The sequence below is a fragment of the Micropterus dolomieu genome, linkage group LG23 (genome assembly GCF_021292245.1).
Source record: "Micropterus dolomieu isolate WLL.071019.BEF.003 ecotype Adirondacks linkage group LG23, ASM2129224v1, whole genome shotgun sequence".
Lineage (NCBI taxonomy): Eukaryota > Metazoa > Chordata > Actinopteri > Centrarchiformes > Centrarchidae > Micropterus > Micropterus dolomieu.
Window position 1 is genome coordinate 24,093,511 of NC_060172.1, and position 19,319 is coordinate 24,112,829.

Here is a 19,319-nt window from a genome sequence, read left to right on the forward strand (position 1 = left end):
AAGCATTATGTGAATTACTAGTGTTCGCTAATTCTTGCATAGAATTATTCACTGAGCCTGAATCTGTTCAGTTATTAAGTTTTTATTTCTGGTGCTACTTTTTCTTTGCTGAGGTATAACATTGACATATAACCGTTGTGATTGTGAGGCACATATTTGTGTCACATTAACTAAAATTAAGAAAAAAATAGGAGAAGTGTCACAGAACTTAATTTTAAAGCAAACATGAGACACCCCTCTCCTCTCCTCACCCCTCCAGCCATCTTTCCTTACTATACCACTAAGGTCACATCTCTCAGTCAGTTTTTGGTGTGTGGTCACTGGCACTGTTAGGGTAGACAGACAGCACACCACGGAAAGGGATGTGCTCAAACTGCTCTCACTTCTTTATTAGTGTTGCCTTTAACATGTAAATGGAACAGTTGGGCTTGCAACTTCCTCCTCATAGCTGTGACAGAACAAAGAGGCCCTTCGGAAATAAATACGTTGATAATCTCTAATATTTCATGCATTGGCCCAAGAATAGAATAGTCTTTCATGAGAGTATTTTTACACTCATCTCAGTGTGGGATGTTTTCTGCCTTTTTGATCTCTATCTGCCAAGTACAACGATGAAATGACGTGGTGCGAGCCTGAATGGTCGGTCCTGGTCTGCTTTCAGTGGCTCTGAATATCCTTGAGTGCACTTCTCCTGTAATAGCAACATGAACAATGAGAAGGAGCCACTGCACCGCATAATGGTTTAATGTATATATGGTGAAACTGAAAGGGACAATAAGCTCCAAAGTACTTTTATGATTTTTACAACATAGACACGCTGTTGAGGAATTTTTACACATGTCTCAATATAACAGAAAGAAACGGAGGTATTCACAACAGATGCTTATGTTATGTCTCATGCAGGCAGCAGCATCCACACATTTTAGCACTATTGTATCAGTGTTTTGTTGTTAGAAATTACTGGCTCAATATCTTATTCTCCCTCTTTCTCTCTCCATAGAAAGTACAATAATTATCAAAATGTTAACAACATAACTTATTAAAATAGGTCTAAAACATCATTCTTCAATAATGATTATGTTCTTTGTACGTCAAGCACCTATTTCTTTGTTCATCCCTGACTTCTCGCACAGCCAACGGATTTTGTGAGGGGTTTCGAAGGGCTATTGAAGGCTATTATTCTGTAGCCTACTTTGTGTCATTTTCAACATCTCACAGAATTGTTTTGTGTAGACTGTGGGTGTAAAATCATTCAGGGACATTTTTTCTTTAATTGATATATTTTAAAAAAACCGACTCTGTAGCTATTTAGAAATGACTCACCAAATGATACAGATCTCACTGAATATTTGTTAAACTAATATTACTATTCTCTTGAGAAAATGTTCTGCTCTTTCCTGATTGTGCTACTGGACGGCTAAAAAGGTCAACAGCCTCGGACAAAACTAATGAGGCCTGATCTTCCATTAAGACCAGCAGCCAACGGGGGACAGGTGACAACAGAGAGCACAAGCCGAGAGGATCCTCCCGGTGGCTTACATTGCCAGCATTCTGCCATCCGACGAGTATAATGCTCCGCCTGTCCAACTGCCTTCCTAGCTGAGCCCCCACAGGGAGCCTGCCAGGGTGTAGCCATGCAAAATGGTTCCAAATGAGAAGAATGATACGAAGCTGACTCAGACCAGAACAAAATCTGCCTGGTAACCTTGCAACATGTTCATCTTAGTCTCAATGGCTGAGTGCCAAATGGATGAAAATCACTTTGCTCACATATGCGCTTGATTTTGGATTACCTGTACAACAAATATACATACATGGAAAACTGGAAGTACCTTCAGGAAGAGCTTTTTTGGAGCCTGCATTTTCCTAGTATTGTCAAGTGAATTGTTGACTGTTGTCAGCTATTTGCTGAAGCTGATGCTCAGTGGACACAGAGTCATTTTAGCAGTCACTGTATCATTCTGTACAGATTCAGGACAAACAATGCGAGCTAAAGTTTAAATCCTGGCAGAAAAACAGCACCAGGAGACATTGGCTTGAATCTAACAGCCCTGACAGTGACTCAGTCTTAACAAACTGTCATCATCATTATTCAGTGTAAAGCACATAAAGGTTATTCCCTTCTCCACCTGCATTTAAAAGGACAACATGGCTTGCTTCTAAAATTCTTTGTATCTCTTAATAGTTACAATGATGATGGTTTCTGTCAGAGGTTATGGTTGGCATAAACAGAGACCGAGGGAGCATTTAGGGATTATTTTAATGGCATTACCTCTCTGCTAGAAAATAATAACCAAACCTGAATCCACAACATGACAGTCAAGCTCTCTTGGCTCGTTTGGTGCACGAAATAAAAGTAGGCCGATCGTTTTCAAGAGTCTCCTCTGACTCTCCTCCCCTCCTACTCACCCTGGAATAGCACAAGTCCCACAGAAGAACCCTCTCACAGGAAAAGACACCCCTAAGTTGCAAACTACAAAAAAAACAAAACAGAACCCTTTTGCATTTATGCTATTGTTTGATTGTGGCTATTCTAGGTTAGATCTACAAGCTTGGACAACAACAAAAAAACTCTAGTTTCAATTTACAGAAGTCTTTTTGGATTTGTTCCGAGTTTCACATATTCAACGTGTCAAATAACTGTCTCGCCTACAGTGCGACTGCTGCCGGACTGAAGAACAACAGACTGAGTCCAAATACATTCATGCAGAAACTTCATGAGAACTGATCGCCATGTGTCAAGTGCGTCAAATGTGTCCAGACCAGATCAGAATGTGATCCTATCTTGGATATCACAGATTGCAACTATTTTGATAACTGACAAATTGTTTAAGTCATTTATCAACTTCTAAACTTCTTAATAGTTTTCTTTGTTTTCTGTGATAGTAGGTGAGAAACCTTTAGGTTTTAGACTACTGATCGGGAAAAAACAAGTAATTTGAATATGCCAGGTTTACGTTCTGTGAAATGAGGATTTCAGCAGCCCAACAATGAATCCATGATAAAAATTCTAAAATTAAATCATTAGTTGCAGCCATAGTCCAAACGTGTCTTACCTCTCCTCACTAATCACATACAAAGCTGTGATTCCTTAATAATCGCAGGCAGATATGTAATTGTCATACATGTAATTGAGGTGATTTGGTTATGGACAATAATGAAAACCAACTGGCGCTAATTGCTAAACTACAGAGTGAATTTCCATCAGTTTGACTTAGAAAACGTGTCTTCGGGAGAGAGGGAAATCAATAAAACAGCTTTGTTTCACAAAAATAAATCTACCACCACATTTTTCATGGTAAAGAAAGCAAATTATGGACTACTTCAAGCACAATGGCTTCAGTTATTTTGATATTTGCAGGCTTTTAAATAAAATATGGGTCTGTGCACCTGCTCTATCAAATGATACACAAGTGCTCTGGTTTAAGGTGCTGCTGGTGTTTGTGTTTGCTAAATATACTGTTTGACTATTTTGATATATACACTGTACATGCAGTGCAGAATAGGATGCCAGAGGAACAAAAGTGCACAGCAGCTGAGTTGGTTGAATAGGCTGCATACTGTTAGCACCGCTATGTCAGTGCACTTAATGCAGACATACTTATCATTTCGCATGAAGAATAACTGTAGGTAAACAAGGTGGTAGGTAAACACACACACACACACACACACACACACACCCCTAACAATCCTGCATTCAAAGTTGACCCTTATGAAAAACATCCCACCCTCCTGCCAGTCTGGCCAGGGACACAAACACAATGCCATCAAGTCACATTTAGTCATCACACATCCTTCCGTCATGTCAGGCTGAACTGCGTTTTATTTTTTTAAAATGCTAATGTCAACCACAGTGAATACCACATTGCATGAGGAGCCATGCGGCTCAATGTAAATTAAATGGCTCGTCCTTTGAGTGCACTGGCTTATGTAAGCTGCTGCTGCCTGTCTCTCCAACCCCCCACCCCCCCCCCACCCCCAGCACGCCATCCATGCCTTTCTTTCCCTTCAGCTGCCTTATCCCCCTGAAACCCTAATGTCTCGTAAACACACAGCCCCATCCTAAATTAGAGAGTGCAGAGGGTGGTGAGACGGGTGGTGGTGGTGGTGGTGGAGAGGTGGGGGCTGCCTCCCGCATCCCTCATTTTCTCTGCCACCTTGAAAACAACACCCCAATTCCGGTTGTGGTTCTCCATTCCATCATTGTTTGTGCACACCACATGCAGTAGTGTTACAATGCTCCTTATCCACAAAGATCCCCTGCACAGAGACTGATGCCTTTTTTTCCCTCTGAAAATATGTATCTAGAAAAGACATCCTGCTCCTCTTTTTGTTCCTGCATCTTCTTTCTCTCGGTCTCTTTCATTCTCTCAATGTCCCTCCATCCATACCTCCCTCCCTCCCCTTCCCCTCCTCCCTCCCCTTCCCCTCCTCCCTCCACCCTCCACCTTGTCCTCATCTCTGAGTCCTGCAGCCACAAGCGCTCCACAGCAAGGTTTCGCTGTGGCTTCTTGACAATTTCATACCGCTGTTTTTAAGATAACAGTGCCTCGTTGGAGCGTGCACAATGGATAGAGACAGGAAAGAATGATGATGGGGTGGGGGGGGGGGGGGGGGGGGGGGGGGGGGGGGGGGGGGGGGGGGGGGGGGGGGGGGGGGGTTAGTGTCCGTAGAGGAGGAGGAGGGGAGGCGGAGGAGGGGAGAAGGCCGGGGATGAAATGCGACAAAGGTTGGGAGCTGGATTCAAACCTACAATGTCGAGTGTAAATGGTACTAAAAGGGCACCTTAGCTGACAACCACACAATGGGTAGAGAGGCAGAGGGAGGGCAAGCTGGGTGGTGATATGATAATGCCAAGACATTATTTCATATCCTCCATGCTCTCATACATTGTCTCTGGTTGGATTGTGTGAGTATAAGAGCATGCCTATACAGAGGTAGGTGGCATACACGGTGTGCAGATCCATCCATCTGAATTCATTATCATCAGAAAGAGGACACAGGGAGGCTGGAATGTGAATCCTCCGCGATCTCAACACAGAAAGAAAAAGGCTTACCTCCACATTTCAGCTCTGCTCGACCCTGCCTTGTTTCATCCTGTTCCTCTCTGTCGACTCCCTCCCCTTCTCTCCCCATGACAGCATTTTTCTGCTATCTATCTCCACGGTGAGGCTCTTTCTCCTCCTCCCTCAGTTCCTCCTGTCTGCCGTTCTCTTCCTCTCTCCAAAAATAAAAATAAAGCAACCGAAGACGCGCACACTTCCCGATCTCTGTGTCTACAGGCTACTCTATTCTGTTGTTAAAGTCAAGAGGCAGGTTGATTTGTGCCGTCCTCCTCCCTCTTTCTCTCTCTCGTGCTGATTCTATTCCATTCACATCACACTAAAGCCAACCCCCTCTTTCTCCTCCTCTCTCTCTCTCTCTCTCTTTCTCACACACGCGCAGCTTTTTGTGGCCTCTCTCTCCTCCTCCCCCCCTCCTCATCTCCTTGTCAAAGAGGGGTTGAGGCAGCGATGGACAGCAGCGGCCAAGAGCAAAGCTCTCTGTGTCTTAAAAAGAAATTCAAAATGCTTGAGTGGCAAGACTGTATTTATAAAAAATGTGTTCAATCAAGGTCGCAGGATGTGGAAGATTAGAAGCTGATGCAATGTTGTGTCAAGATAGTCACCTCCCATAATTTCTGATTCTTTCTTTTACTAATATATTGAAGGAAAGAAGCTACTGGCAGCATCAAACACCTTCATTTAAAGTCTCATACTTCTGTGCCAAAACTAACATTTCTGCACAAGAGAGATAAAGGCTCAGGGGCAAAGGTGAAAATGGCAGTGTGTGTGTGTGTGTGTGTGTTTGTGACAGGCTGTTTATTTGTAGAGCCCTCTGTGTACTCCCCAAACGTGGCCATTGTGGGTCGAGACTATAACAAACAATCAACCTGCTCATTAAAAATGAGAGAGCAGGAGTGTAAGAACATAGCACAACCTTTCCTTCCCCATCAGTCACAGGAGCCATCTTAAGAGAAAACCCACGTACCTGTGAATTTGGATAAACCGTTTAACGATGTCCAGGAGAGGAAAGGAATCATGCTGCTTAACCTAAACAGCAGCAGAGCCAAGTGTCCGGCACCATCCCCCTAATTACTGTATGGAGCCTCGTCCTGGCCGTACCATATGGCTGTGTGTGCTACCAGGTCAGTGGCTCTGGTCTGGGGTTGGGGGCGGGGGAGGAGAAGCAGCCTGCGGTGTCAGTGGTGTGTGTCTTGAAGAGATAACAAAAAAATATAAAAACAGAGGCACTAGTTGATAGCTTGTTAAACAGTTTTGTTAAAAACAAGCATACTTATACTTTGTTTCTTCCTCCAGTGTTAATAAAAAATAAATAAATAAAAATTAAGACAATACAGATGTCTAACTAACTAATTACCTCACATACAGGTGATTTAGAAAGTTCAAATATTCAAATCATGCGAAATATCACCGAACATTTCCATGTAATAATGTGACGTTCATGGATATCTTACCCACATGAAGTATTACTGGTCTAAAATCCAAGATTTAATCCCATGTTGATACCATTATATAATATATATATTTTATATTATATATATAGTCTGCACTTGACTTACTGGTATTTATGGTGTATATATTTCAGTGCTGAAACATGATTTGTGATGCTCTGAGCCTCTCAAACTGTTCAGAGGTCATTTTGTAAGTGAAATAGCACCAAAACAATCAGTGCTACAGTGACACCATGTGGAAATGTTCCACCAAGACTCCTGCAATGCTTGCAGCTCTGCAGAGGAACACATTTGTCTTTATTTTGTCCCTCTTATGACATATTGCATTTCGTGAGACATCACATGCTGGAGACAAGCGGTTTGAAACAATGGCAGAAAATAAGCTATCCTGAGTGGTCAAGGTTCAACCAGAATGCTTTTTAGCTTCCTCTCAGACATTCACACCATATATCATTTGTTTTCTCCAAATTGAAAGCTATGAATTATTGTATTTAATTAAGCTTTCAACAATTTGAGCCACTATTCTGTGCATTGGCTTCAACATTGTACATTAAGGCTGCAACTAATAGTTATTTTCATTTAAAATGAATATACCATTTAATATCAATATCTATTAATTGTTTTGTCTATAAACTGGTCACAATTTCCAATAGATCAAGGTGACACATTTATATTATAATATATATTATGTATATTAATATTTAGCCAATCATCACATTAACAAGGTGAAACCAGACATTTTTTATTTGTTGCGCTTGTTGCATTCAATTTCTGTTCATCTAAACAATGTTTCAGTTCTAGTGTACCAATATTTTCTTTTTCAGTGAAAACACCTGAAGGCAGAAATAAAAGATTTACTTGGATCTCAGAGGTCCAGATAACACCAGAATGTCCCATCAGTCAGGAATCAGGATGAGGAAACGTAGCCTACTAAATGTCAGGAAGACTTCCCAAATGAGTCATGTGGCGAGGATATTAGTGTGAAATTCCTCTCTGTCCTCATGGGGACTGGTGCGGATCTGCCAGGTGCAGAATGAAAATGGGTGTGATGGGATGTTGGCAGGAGGAGGATTCACCAGAGCTGCAGTGCAGCCAAATGTCAGGCTGAGTAGAGTCTGATTATTCAAACCTGAGAAGTTAAACAGCCGGCCTGAGCACTGCCAACCTGCAGACTCATTTTAAGCCGATCATTGCAAATGCTGAGGAAACGTGGTGATCCAAATAGAAACCAGTAGCCTAAAGAATGACCTTCAAACCTAACAGATTAGTAAAACCCCAGACAAAAGGCTTTTACACACACCTACTGTAAGTTAGTTTATGTGGCTTAGTGTCTATTTTAGGCCAGTCCAGAGTACTTGACCTTTGACTACCCGACCTTAAGGGTGTGGCTCAGCAGTACCCATGAACTTAACTAGTCTAGGAAAATTATATTTTTTTAAACTCGTGAATCATTGACTTCCAGCTACTTACTCAGCTTAGCATAATATTTGGACAGTTATTATGCATCTACCTGTAGCTTGGATAACCAAATTTGATCCACTGTAGGTGTTGTTCAAATGTACCACCGCCAGTAATATAGTTACAGTGGTCAGATTGCATTACATTTCTCCCTCACCAAGCATCCCTCGTGCCGAATTTTCGCCTGTGGTTTCAACTTTGCTAATGTAATTTTGCACACACAAGCAGGCAGATTCAGAATGCTGCCCCCTGGTGGCTGTAATACAAACTTGCTAAAAAAGGGGCTGAACAGCATGTATGACCTGCACTTCCACTGTATGTTGTAACTTGCATTGATTTCATCTTTGTGTATATGACACAAATGACTTCTCTCACATTAGAAACAGACTCAAGTTATACTCTGCACAGCTTACCAGTGTGTGCATGTGTATATATCATGTATATAGATACAGTTGAAGTTCTCAGGCCTCTATGCCAATAAAAACGGTGTACACTGATTGAGGAAAGAGCCACTTTTGAAGACACATTTAAAACACTTAAGGTTTTCAAGATGTTTTTTTATCAATTCAACAAGCCTTTCATACCAAACTCAACTGTGTTTCACTGAAGATACACTAAATCATCTCAACAGGGTCAATTCAACATCCTGTGTGACACTGACACGTAACATAAAACACTAACTGAACGAAAGATATCACTTTTGTCTTTTCCTGTTGATATTGTGCTGCCAGTTAGTTTCGATTAAGTAAAAAAAAGACAACTGTACACATAATTTACATTCCTCTAACAGTTCAACATGGCTTCTGTCTTCTAAGCTTTCTTTCTTTTTTTTTTTTTTCTTACAATCAGGTTCAGTATGTACGGGTACAGTGAACATGTTTAACTTGGGGAATTGATTTGTCTCTTTGCACACTGTACAGATGGTCATGGCAGGGGATTATGTGAAAAAAGTTTGAAATATTCACCTGAATGATCATCCCCCCCCAAAAAGTAGACCATAAATCTGTCCAACTAAAGCTACTACTGTAAAAGATAACAAACCTGAAGTGACCATGTTGGTTCTTAAGAAACATTATAACTGTAAGTCTTCATGTCTTATTTAGAATTTTCTGTCTGCATCCAAACATTTTAAATAGTTAATTTTACAAGAAAATTTTCATTCATTAGTTGAGACTAAAAATAAGCTGAAGCCTCTAACAGGAAACCAGTAGGACATTTCTGTTCTCCATTAGTTTGGACATTAAAATTCAGGCACTCGAGGAAAATCACAATAAAATGAAAATGACTGTGTTGAAATGAAAATTTGAATGGGCAGGTATCAAACTACCAAAACGGACCTGAATATTGGAGTCCTTATACTTTTTCCTTGTTTACAAACTATACATATCTCACTGAGTCACTGTTAAATGTGTATGTAAATGTAAACAGCCTGTGTATCAGTGGCTAAACATTTAAACTTGTGTATCTAGGAAGATGCACTTGAGATGTTTTGAAGCCTGTACACTTTGTACAAAAGTCACTACTCAAAAGTAGAAAGTGATGATTAAAAAGTGGAGTGCTGTTCAGACATTAGTTGTCCAATTGTTTAATGAATGCTAAAAGTATATTTTCCGTCAAGAACGGTTTCTTAAATACGAGTTGTGTGAAAAACTAAAGTGATAAATTATTCTGATGACATTTTAACTCTTCTGTGTGTGGCAGAAACAAAGGATTTAGACAATAACACACTTATGTTTGTCTTGGCCAAAGCTAGGAACAACAAACAAAACCCCTTTCCTTTTTGAATTTAAGGAAAAGAAATCCCCTTTGTGGTTTTTATAGAATGCAGACTCGTGAAAATGAGGCAACTCACTGTAGAACTCAAACGATTATCTATAAAACCAACATCTTGCTTTTATTAGGTGGTCTGTATGTTTGCCATCTTAGCATTTAATTTACACTATTAAACTATGTCACTTTTAACGCACCGTCGGTCATAAACAGGATCTTTTACACAGTAGAAAGTGTGTTGGATTTTTTGGCGGAGTCACTGTTAACCAGTCTCTCTTTTGTCCCCAGACAAACAGCTTTATAAACGCACAATATATAATGAATATTCACAATAAAAGTGTTATGCATCTCAGGTGACAATTTATGTTCCTTGTTTCTTATCTGAAGAGGAGTCCTGGGTTCAAAAAGGTTTCGATGTTCTTAATGCCATAGCTCGACAAAAACCTTTACTTGATCCACCACTTGCTTTGAGTCTGCTATCTGGCGGTTGGGGAGTGTTTTCAGTAAACCAGGCTGGGACTCTACCACTTGCCCCTCTTGCTCCAGTCCTTAGGTGTGAAGTGAAGGCATTTTGGATCAATGCGCAAGTGTCTCTTCTGCATCGCTCTTTCATGCCCATCCACAATGTCCTCTGAAAGAGTCAGGATGTACTGACCCTAGAGGCAAGAGACAACAACATTTTAGACAGAATGCCACTAGATCAAAACAAACAAACAAACATGTCTCTGTGTGTATTATATTAGCTGTGTGAACTCTGGCATCGCATATTGCCTTGGTGTTTCACCTTGTAATAGTTGATGAGGTTGAGGTACTGAAGCGTTGAAATGACATCTTCTTTCTTTACACTTGTGATCTCACTGATCTCACTGGAGGATTAAAAAAGGGTCATTAAACTGCTGTTCTGAATTATCTGCTACCCAATTATTCTCGGGAAACAATTAAAGTTCGAGATAAAATGACAACATTCACATACTTGATGGTAATCTGCGGCCTTTCTCCATTGTCAGGTTTAAGGTCCATGAGAATTTCCAAGATGGTCTGGGACCAGTAGGAGCGATAGGACAAAAGGCCGAGGTCAGAAAGGGGCTTCTCAGGAGTGCCTGTTTTCCCTTCTACCTTGGACAGCTCATAACCTGACAAACACACACAAACACAGTGAACAGATAATTAGCATAAGTAAAAGCACAGAAAATGCCCAAAGAATATGAATGTACAAATATCTACTGATCTTTGCGCCACTGTTTTACTTACTGAACTCAATGAGCAGTTTGCCATAGCCTCTCCGCTGGTAAGGAGGCAAGGTCAGGATGCAGGCAACGTTATAATCTTCAGTTGACTCTTTTTCCTGTGCACAGAAAATAAACATTTTATTTAGTTTTGAGAACCACTGGTTGGATTGGGGACTGTTTCCAAGCGGTACCAGCAGTTCAATCTTCTTTGCATAATGCATGTACCTTAGAGAAGTAGCCCACTATGTGGAAGCCTTTGGAGTCATACTCCGTCATTACATAGAAGAGGAAAGGGTCTGTGTCGTAATACAAGGTTTTGTGGTCCAGAAAACACTTTGCAAGTAAACACAGGTTCTGGGAATACATCTGGAAAAATAAAACAAACATTTATCATCCAAAAACAAAATTAAAAAACAAGTGAATGTTAAAAATGTTAAAAGGAGAGAGAAAAATCTCTTATCTCTAACTTTGTTTTTCCTGCCGTCAATCTCAAAGAATGAGATGGTGCCTTTGCGGTAGATCTCGTTGCCTGGCGGATGTCTTAGATTACATTTTGTCTGTCAAAGATGATACAAGAACATGAGAGAAATGTTGTGGCACAGAGACAAAAGGGCTTAAGATGGTGTGACATACTGATGATTCTTACCAAATGCCTCTGGAGACACTTCAGGCTTTTGAGGTACTTGAGACAGAATTCACAGAGGTAGAGGATGGGCAATGTGGTGAGTTCCTGCGGGTACGGTGAAAAGTACCAGGGCTTCAGTCTATGACGTCCTAGCTCTATGCACTCTATGTTTTTCATCCGGGTGACGATGTCGTCGTGGCTGCGGTCGGACACCAGACTGCCCGTCATGCGGGGTGCAGATGGGATGCCATCCGAACTGTCCTGGGAATCCTGGTGGGAAGCAATGTGGATATTAGACACATTAGACACTCTTGCTGCAGTCATTCAAGATGTTTACACATTTAGATTTCTTTAAAGTAGTAACGTATAATCACAGTGGTTGTACATGTTACCACTAAACTTGGGTCTGAGGTAAGCAGCACCTCTGTTTTATTGGACCCACTAAGGCACAGCTGAATGTGCACAGCAACACACAATCATGGGCAATAATAGGAAATAAAACAGACCTCTGGTGGTGGTAGAAAGACACTGGCACTTTGAGGGTTGTTATACTGCAAAACCTTTATCATCTAGCAGAAAAAGACACAAAAACATGGACTTTTGGAAACTAAAAAGGGGAATAGATTGATCCTTATTTACACTGAGCAGATTAGTTGAGGGGCAAATTAAAAGCAACATCGAACTTCAGTGTAACATTTATAGTTCATCAGGAGCTAGCCAGAAATACTGACAATCATTAGGTAGTGATCAAGATGCTAGACAATGAATGAAGAGGGAGGAAAAAAACGAATACAAATGTTAGACCAATTATTTCATGTGGGTTTGACAGATTTGTTTAGTAAAATTATTTGACGAATCACTCATCAGAGAGGTGGCTGAGAACGTGGGAGGTCAGCTACAGCAAGTTTCTCAACTCAATATAACAGATGAGCTGCTCATGTCAAGTAAATCCAGCAGAGGTCTGACCTGCTACGTTTGGTCATTTTTCTGCCTCATTTAGTGACATTAAACCCTTTCTCAGTTAATCAAAGTGGACCAAGTTACAATCAGCTCATAGGCTGTTATAATCTTTTATTTTAGATTATTCTGTCCAAGATAATAAATATTTTAAAATACAAAATTTTAAATGTAGCATCACTATGTAATAACATGAATTTGAAGTTTCTGGTATAGTACACCTGCAAACGACTCATGATAAAAAATAGACCTCATTGTATAGTTGCCATAATTAATCCACTCTAAACACTGGATTTCAAAATGAAGCGAAGAGACAATACAGTCCAATGTAAAGCAACTCAACGCTACCTTAAACATACAAGACTGAACATCCTGTAGAAAATAATCATTCAATTAGTGGGTGCTGGGAAAATGAAAATGTATGAAAGCACAGGATTGCTGTCATGCTTTCATTATGTTTATTTATGTTAGTCTAAAACATTCAAACCAAAGGAACGTTTTAAAGGACACAGATTTTAGACTCAGAAACATTTAACCAAACAACAGGGAGCTGTAACGTCCTGCTGCAAACGTCATTACAAACCCAACCTGCAAACACACGCATAAGATTAACAAATTTTAAATATAATACGCAAATATATTTGTATACTTGTGGTTTCTATGGATGGTTATATTAAAAAAGCATGGTGAAAAATGAAAACGTTTCTTAAGAGTTACACGTACAACATAAGCTACTGTTTTCATTTATAGTTTAGTCCTCCTGCAGTGCAGCTGATGTGAATATCTGGATATTAAATGTTCATCTGCAACTTTCTGTAGTGGTCCCAGTGGACATGGTTAAGCTCTGCTGGAGACTGACAACGAGACCACAAATTATACTGAATATCTTGTAAAATGATTTGCTTCTGTTGCTTACACGTAATCTCTACCTGAAGCATATAAAAATTTTTAAAAATTACAGATCCCCTGTCACACTTTTATAAAACAGCCTATAATTTATACCGCATTTTCTTTATTTTAACCATTTGTTTTTATCCTATGTGGCATATGTCATGTTCTCAGATGTAATGTAATGAACTAATATTGTGTTCTTCAGATGTCTATTTAAACTTCTGTATTCAATTCAAAGTGGAAAAAAGGTTCATTACTATTTTTTCAACTACCTCATATTATTATATTTCCAGTGTAAACAAATGTACTCTGGCTTTGTAGTCGCTGTACAGGATACCATTCACTCACATGTAAAAGGTGCATATAGCAGTGTTCACAAGCACAGACTGCCATTTGCAAATGCATTTTAAACACTTGCTGGTGATATAAAACTATTAAAACATCTAAATGGTAGGGAATAGCAGTTTTGTTTAGTGATTTGTTTTGCTTTGTGGCGTTATCAGCAGAAACACTGTTGCGCCTCTTCATTTTGAAAGCGCCGCAAGGCATCCAAACACAGAGCTCTTTTCTTCCTCTCTGGAAGTTTTGGCAGCGTCTTTCCCGGTGCACTGTGCTGATTACAATGCAGCATCACCATGTCGGCGTAATGCCGCAAATCCACAACGTGCAATGTTTGCCAGAAAGTAGTGTTTACCATGAAGACAAATTTATAGATAACTAGGTGCGGGACGATATTTAACGTCCCGCACCTGTATTTCTCTATACAGGAAAAACCCTGCTTTAAATAAACCAAGCAGTATTTGTGGTCATTTTGGCATTTAATACCAGTATGGATTAAGATAATTAGTAGTAATTCTACCAGTTAAGTTAACTTATGTGTACAGTATATGTATTTAAGTTTGCAGTGCTCATAATAAAAGAAGGATAATGTCATGCATCTAGGATAAGGATTGGATAAGATACACATTTGAAATGAGAAAATAATAAGCTGACTGTAAACATGGGATATAATGATGTTACATACCTCATCTGTTCCCCCACAGTTTGCTTTTCTTTTCCTCCCTGGCTGCGCGGGGATGAGTCGCCGAGCAGTGCCGTTCTGTCGTTACAGAAAAATGAACTAAATATACATAAGCCAACGCTTAAGGACTTCAACTCAAACACTGAAAGACATAGGCGGATTGTCTTTACCGTTGTGAGCGTGGAGAGCTGCTCATGGTCTTCACGGGACTTGAAAGTGTTGGTCTCCCTCACAGCAGGAAAAACAGATGCCTGAGAGGCCTCAGCTGAACTTGGCAGGGAGGGCACAGGGGTGGCCGGGGATACCTGAGTCGCCAAGGGGACGGTCTCTACTTTCCTCTTCTGCAGCAAACAAACATTGTTAGACATTTGGCAGAACAAACACTTAAATTAATCAGAATTTTTCAATCCCAAACAAGATTTTGTGACTCCAACCAGACCAGATGCATGTGTTCACGGTTTCTAAATGGACACCAATGTTAGGACTAAAAGCTGAGTACTCTCTTAACTCTAGTTTTATTTCATGAAGGAGTGCCATCTTAATATGACGTGCAGTTTGTTCACGTATGAGACTGTGTTTTTTTATAGACACAGAATATCACTTTAATTAGGTTTTTACAAATTTCTGATTGTCTCCAGAGTAAACCAGTCCAAGGTAAATTACACCATACTTAAACCTGGCATTAAGATGCGATGGAAACAGATCAGCTGCAACTGCATATGGTTTAAACTTCACTTACAACTAAAAATGTGACCCCACCCACAATGCTAATCAGCATGGATCAACAACTTTTAACTTTTTCCCCTGTTGTGCGACTCATCGTTAGCTTCATCAGTACATACAATTTTAAAAAAAATTAATTATAAATCTGCAGAGAATGAAAGCTCATAGATTAATAACCCTTCTTCAGCACAACATGAGAGATTAAAACATAAACAGAGAATACCAGCTACCTTGACAGATTTGAAGCTGAACCGTGGCTTGACAAGTCCAGTGCATACACCTGTCAAACATTTGGATACACTGTGTGTTAAAGCACTTCCAGATGTGATCTGCACGACTGGATCATCATCTTCCTTTTTTGTGTCATGGTTGTTTATTTCTGGATTTCCATGCAGTTCAGCATGACCCGATAGCTGTATGATCACACAAGATGCACGTTAACACCAGGTTTAAACAAGGTCTCAGTCATTTCTAGAATGGGTAAATTCAAGTTGTACCGGGGTGGGGAGGGTTTTGCCTCTGGAAGGAGCTGTAGCAGCTGGTAGGTTGAGATCTAGACTCTTCCTCTGAATTGGACACAAAGGAAGAGGAGGAAGTGGGTTAACTGGCATGTATATTAACCTTCAGTTTAATACTGAGGGATTCACTGTACACACAATCTGACCAGTGTCTTCAATAACATCTAACACATCATTTAAAATGAACAGTTTCTGTGGCATGTTAAATTTGGAATCAACGATAAATAAGTGTCAGTAAAGAGAAATTAAGATTAAAAACTGATGATTTCGATGTTTGTTTGTGTTTCAATGCTGGGTAAAATGTATATTCCTGTGCCCATACAGCTAGCAAACACATCACATTCTCTGGTGGTAGATTCGAACATAGCTCTGTTAAAATAGCAGGCAACATATTGTAAGTCATTAGTAAAGTGATCCTGTAAATGGTGGTTATCTTGTAGTTACGTGAGTTTTTCCAACAGTGAAATGATTAACACGTAAAAACATAAAGTTAGTAATTCTTTTGAGATGCCACTGATTACAAATACAAATCTAACTTGTTACAATCTATACCATACAGGGTTTAATATCCACATAGCAATATTCATAACATGCTGTTGTAGCTGTCAAAAATTCTGGGATGTCAAATGTAGTCTCATAGCATATAAACTACTGTCAATACAATAGTAAAATTATGCTGTCAAATTTGAGTGCATTGTTGCAATGGTTGGGAGTCTGAGATAAAAACTTGGCGGCGTAGCATGCGCTTACCACTTCTCTCTCGGGAGAACTGGGACGGGAGCCTGAAAGACCATTCTTGGTTGGCGTTTTAGCTTCTTTTTTAGGGAACTGAAGCTTCTTCATGTCCAGCCTGTCGCCTGTGACCCACTCATCCAGGCGCTTGTTGACTTTAAACACAAGCAATTTTACACAAACAAGAATACACTTGCTGAGTTTTTTTGTGATGTAATTCAGCCTACAAAGTGACAATAACCGTTACAAAATCAAGAAGTAACACAAACTATACTCACAGTCAATATAGTGAACATAGTAAAGCTTTCTCGCAGAGACTTCCTTCACACTTAGAATTTCAGCCAATGCTACAAGAAAAGCAGAGAAGTCAAATAAAAACTTGCACCAAATAAATGTAACCAAATAAAAAAAATACAGGAAATGTCAACACACAAATTACTTTTATTATTAATTATTTCTTATATTAGCTTTTATATTGCATATGAGTGGATAGCCTTACCTCTTCAGACCTCTGACTTTGTTTTAAATGACAAATCTCAAAGATGGGAACATCTATTGACTCACTACTCTACCTACAAATTTAAGGGGTCAAAATTAAGCCAAAATGTTTGGCAACCACTGCACAAAACCCACTGGGATGTGAGAGTAATAAAATGTCATAAACTATCTGTATTAATGCTGATTTGTCAGAATAGTTGCTGCCATCATGAGCCAATGTACTATTTGTAAACAACAGCCTGATGTCAGATTCATGGATTTCGACTCGTCTTTCCCAATAAAATGTATTTTATAAAAATGTCCCTAAGAGTTGACTAGTTATTTTTTGCTGTGTGTAGCAGTGGGTTTAGCAAGCATTAAAATTAAACTAGCTCACGCTTTACAACTAATATGTGTTCCCTGCGAGTGTGGTGTTTACAGTGCTTTAACTGGAGGCCCTGGCGTCTGTTAACAACAGCTGAGGTTCGCTGGTTAGCATTAGATAGCTTAGCCCTGGAAAACAAACGGACAATACTTACGCCATTCGTCCTCGTGTTCTTGGTTTTTACGAAGAACGGGGAGGCGACAGCCCTCAACAATCTCGACCTGTAGAAAAAAAAATACGTTAATCTGTGTCCTGAAACTGGTCAGTGTCTCTGAAATAAAATTATATCTCTCGAAAACCTACCGAAGATGAGTTATCCGCCATTTTCGTCATCTGTGAGAGCAGGAGCAGGGTGTTGTGGGAAAATGCCGGTCAACAGCAAAGATGAAATAAACAGCAAGATGGAGCTTCTAGCACGAATGCGGGGAGCGGAAGTCGGAAATCGAACCCGGAAAAAAGAAGCGGGAGTTATTTCCAATACGCAGGTAAGTAGTAATGATTAAGGTGGGAAACTATCTGAACTTTTGCTGAACATGTTTTTTTTGTAGTTCATTTTGCTGCAGTGTTTGTACAGTGTGGGTAACCTCGGTACACCATTGTTCAAAACCTAGGCTACTAAACATCCATATACTCTTAAATTTCAATGGGATTATGATCCTATGGATCCAATCCATCCATCTATCCAGGGCTAAATTTGGTTAAAACATTTTAGACGTCTGGGTTATAGTTGTTTTAACAGCATTTCAATGGTTATTATTTTAATAACTATGCCCGCAATGACTTATTTTGCAGTCATCAAAGTTAGTGGGATTTGCTTTCAATAAAGAGGTGTTTACATATGGATATTAAGATTGGATATTTCAGCAACCTCTGGTGGTTGTTGAAATGCCTGAGCTGTCACTTTAAAGATAAAACCATTGTCTCATGGCACATTTACAGGAAGAGTGAACAAATGTTCATATGTTTATTGTTTTTCAACCCTTTGTATTTAAGACATCTAAGTTAGTTTAACTTGGAAATAGAAGTTAACTTGAAGAGTTAGCTTGAAGATGGCCTTTGCCTCAACTGACAAATTATTTAAGTTATTAAAGTGTTACAACTACAGAGTTGTAGTCATTGTTTTTTAAGTTGATTTTTATAACTTGTTTTCTTTCAACTTCATATTTTGAGTTAAAACAAAACATTATTTTACTTTATCAATGCAAGAAAACTTTCCTTAAAGGGCCATTATGGAGTTTCCAGCGACAACAGGGATTGCTCGTACGCGTGCTCGCTTTAACTCATGAGCAAGCATAACCCGAAACACTACCACTTTTATACAGAAATACCACAATAAACGCAGGAACACCAGCATGCAGGCTGTGGCTTTTCTCCAGACATGTTCAGGCTCTGTTACTTGAATGTTCCTGTCTCAGAGGCAGATCTACACCGACGCCGTACCTTTCATTCAGCGCAGCAAGCCACATATTGGCTCAATAACGTTACTCCCCAAAAAAGGCAGAGTGACAGCGGCATTAGACAGACAGGGAGAACAGACAGAGCTGGAAACTCAGGTAAACTCCCACTGCAACATTACAGTAATACTTTTATCAACTGTAGGTTGAACTAATCCATGCTCGTTACATGATCACGGAAATAATTTAGACGCTCTGATGGAGGACTGATCAGGAGGATGGCTGTTTTACTCCAAACAGTTTCTCTGTATGAACCTGGACTGTGTGAGAGCTTTTGGATTTGTAAAAGAACACAGAACATTATTAACTTTAGATCTTGACCCATCCTGTCGGTGTGTCAGGAGATTTTAATAATCAATGAAGTTACGCTGCTGTGCCTCGTGCGTAAATGCGCACAGTGTCACAGTAATGCGCCCCTAAAGTAACAAAAACAATCGCTTTCTGCTGCCTCAATAGCAACGCGCCAGCAATGTGCCTGACCTCACCTCATTTTAAGACCAACACTCCCATGAGCTCACAGATGGGTGCAAGTGCATTTTCTACTTGCATTTTCTAACGCGTGCAA

The 19,319-nt window shown here is 39.8% G+C and overlaps 2 protein-coding genes across 7 annotated transcripts in view; both read right to left on the reverse strand.

The window, feature by feature from the left end:
* Positions 1–6,143, reverse strand: part of zmp:0000001168 (signal-induced proliferation-associated protein 1) — a 33,291-nt gene extending 27,148 nt beyond the window's left edge. For 5 of the 6 annotated variants that reach the window (XM_046039351.1, XM_046039356.1, XM_046039355.1 and 2 more), the window contains exon 1: positions 5,058–5,484. The gene's annotated coding sequence lies outside the window, so the exon portion shown is untranslated. Of the gene's footprint in view, positions 1–5,057; positions 5,485–6,030 lie in introns of those variants that run through there. The other variant, XM_046039353.1, reaches the window with a different exon arrangement.
* A 2,365-nt stretch (positions 6,144–8,508) lies between these two features.
* Positions 8,509–17,730, reverse strand: LOC123963391 (histone acetyltransferase KAT5). The gene is made up of 16 exons (XM_046040217.1): positions 17,604–17,730; positions 17,455–17,521; positions 16,717–16,785; positions 16,457–16,593; positions 15,686–15,754; positions 15,419–15,601; positions 14,636–14,806; positions 14,469–14,543; positions 12,103–12,165; positions 11,618–11,866; positions 11,439–11,528; positions 11,197–11,337; positions 10,994–11,087; positions 10,716–10,875; positions 10,527–10,608; positions 8,509–10,398 (listed from the first exon to the last, which is right to left on the reverse strand). Exons 1-16 carry the CDS (start codon positions 17,631–17,633, stop codon positions 10,264–10,266), a joined length of 1,815 nt encoding a protein of 604 aa, XP_045896173.1. The 5' UTR covers positions 17,634–17,730; the 3' UTR covers positions 8,509–10,263.
* Between the last annotated feature and the right edge of the window lie 1,589 nt (positions 17,731–19,319).

Bases quoted from the DNA above. Each gene is read 5' to 3' on its own strand.
- LOC123963391 (XM_046040217.1), bottom strand. From the start codon at position 17,633: ATGACGAAAATGGCGGATAACTCATCTTCG. The intron at 16,786-17,454 runs GTAAGTATTGTC...CTTTTCTTGTAG, and splicing joins AGAACACGAGGACGAATGGC to CATTGGCTGAAATTCTAAGT. The intron at 11,529-11,617 runs GTAAGAATCATC...CATCTTTGACAG, and splicing joins AGTGTCTCCAGAGGCATTTG to ACAAAATGTAATCTAAGACA.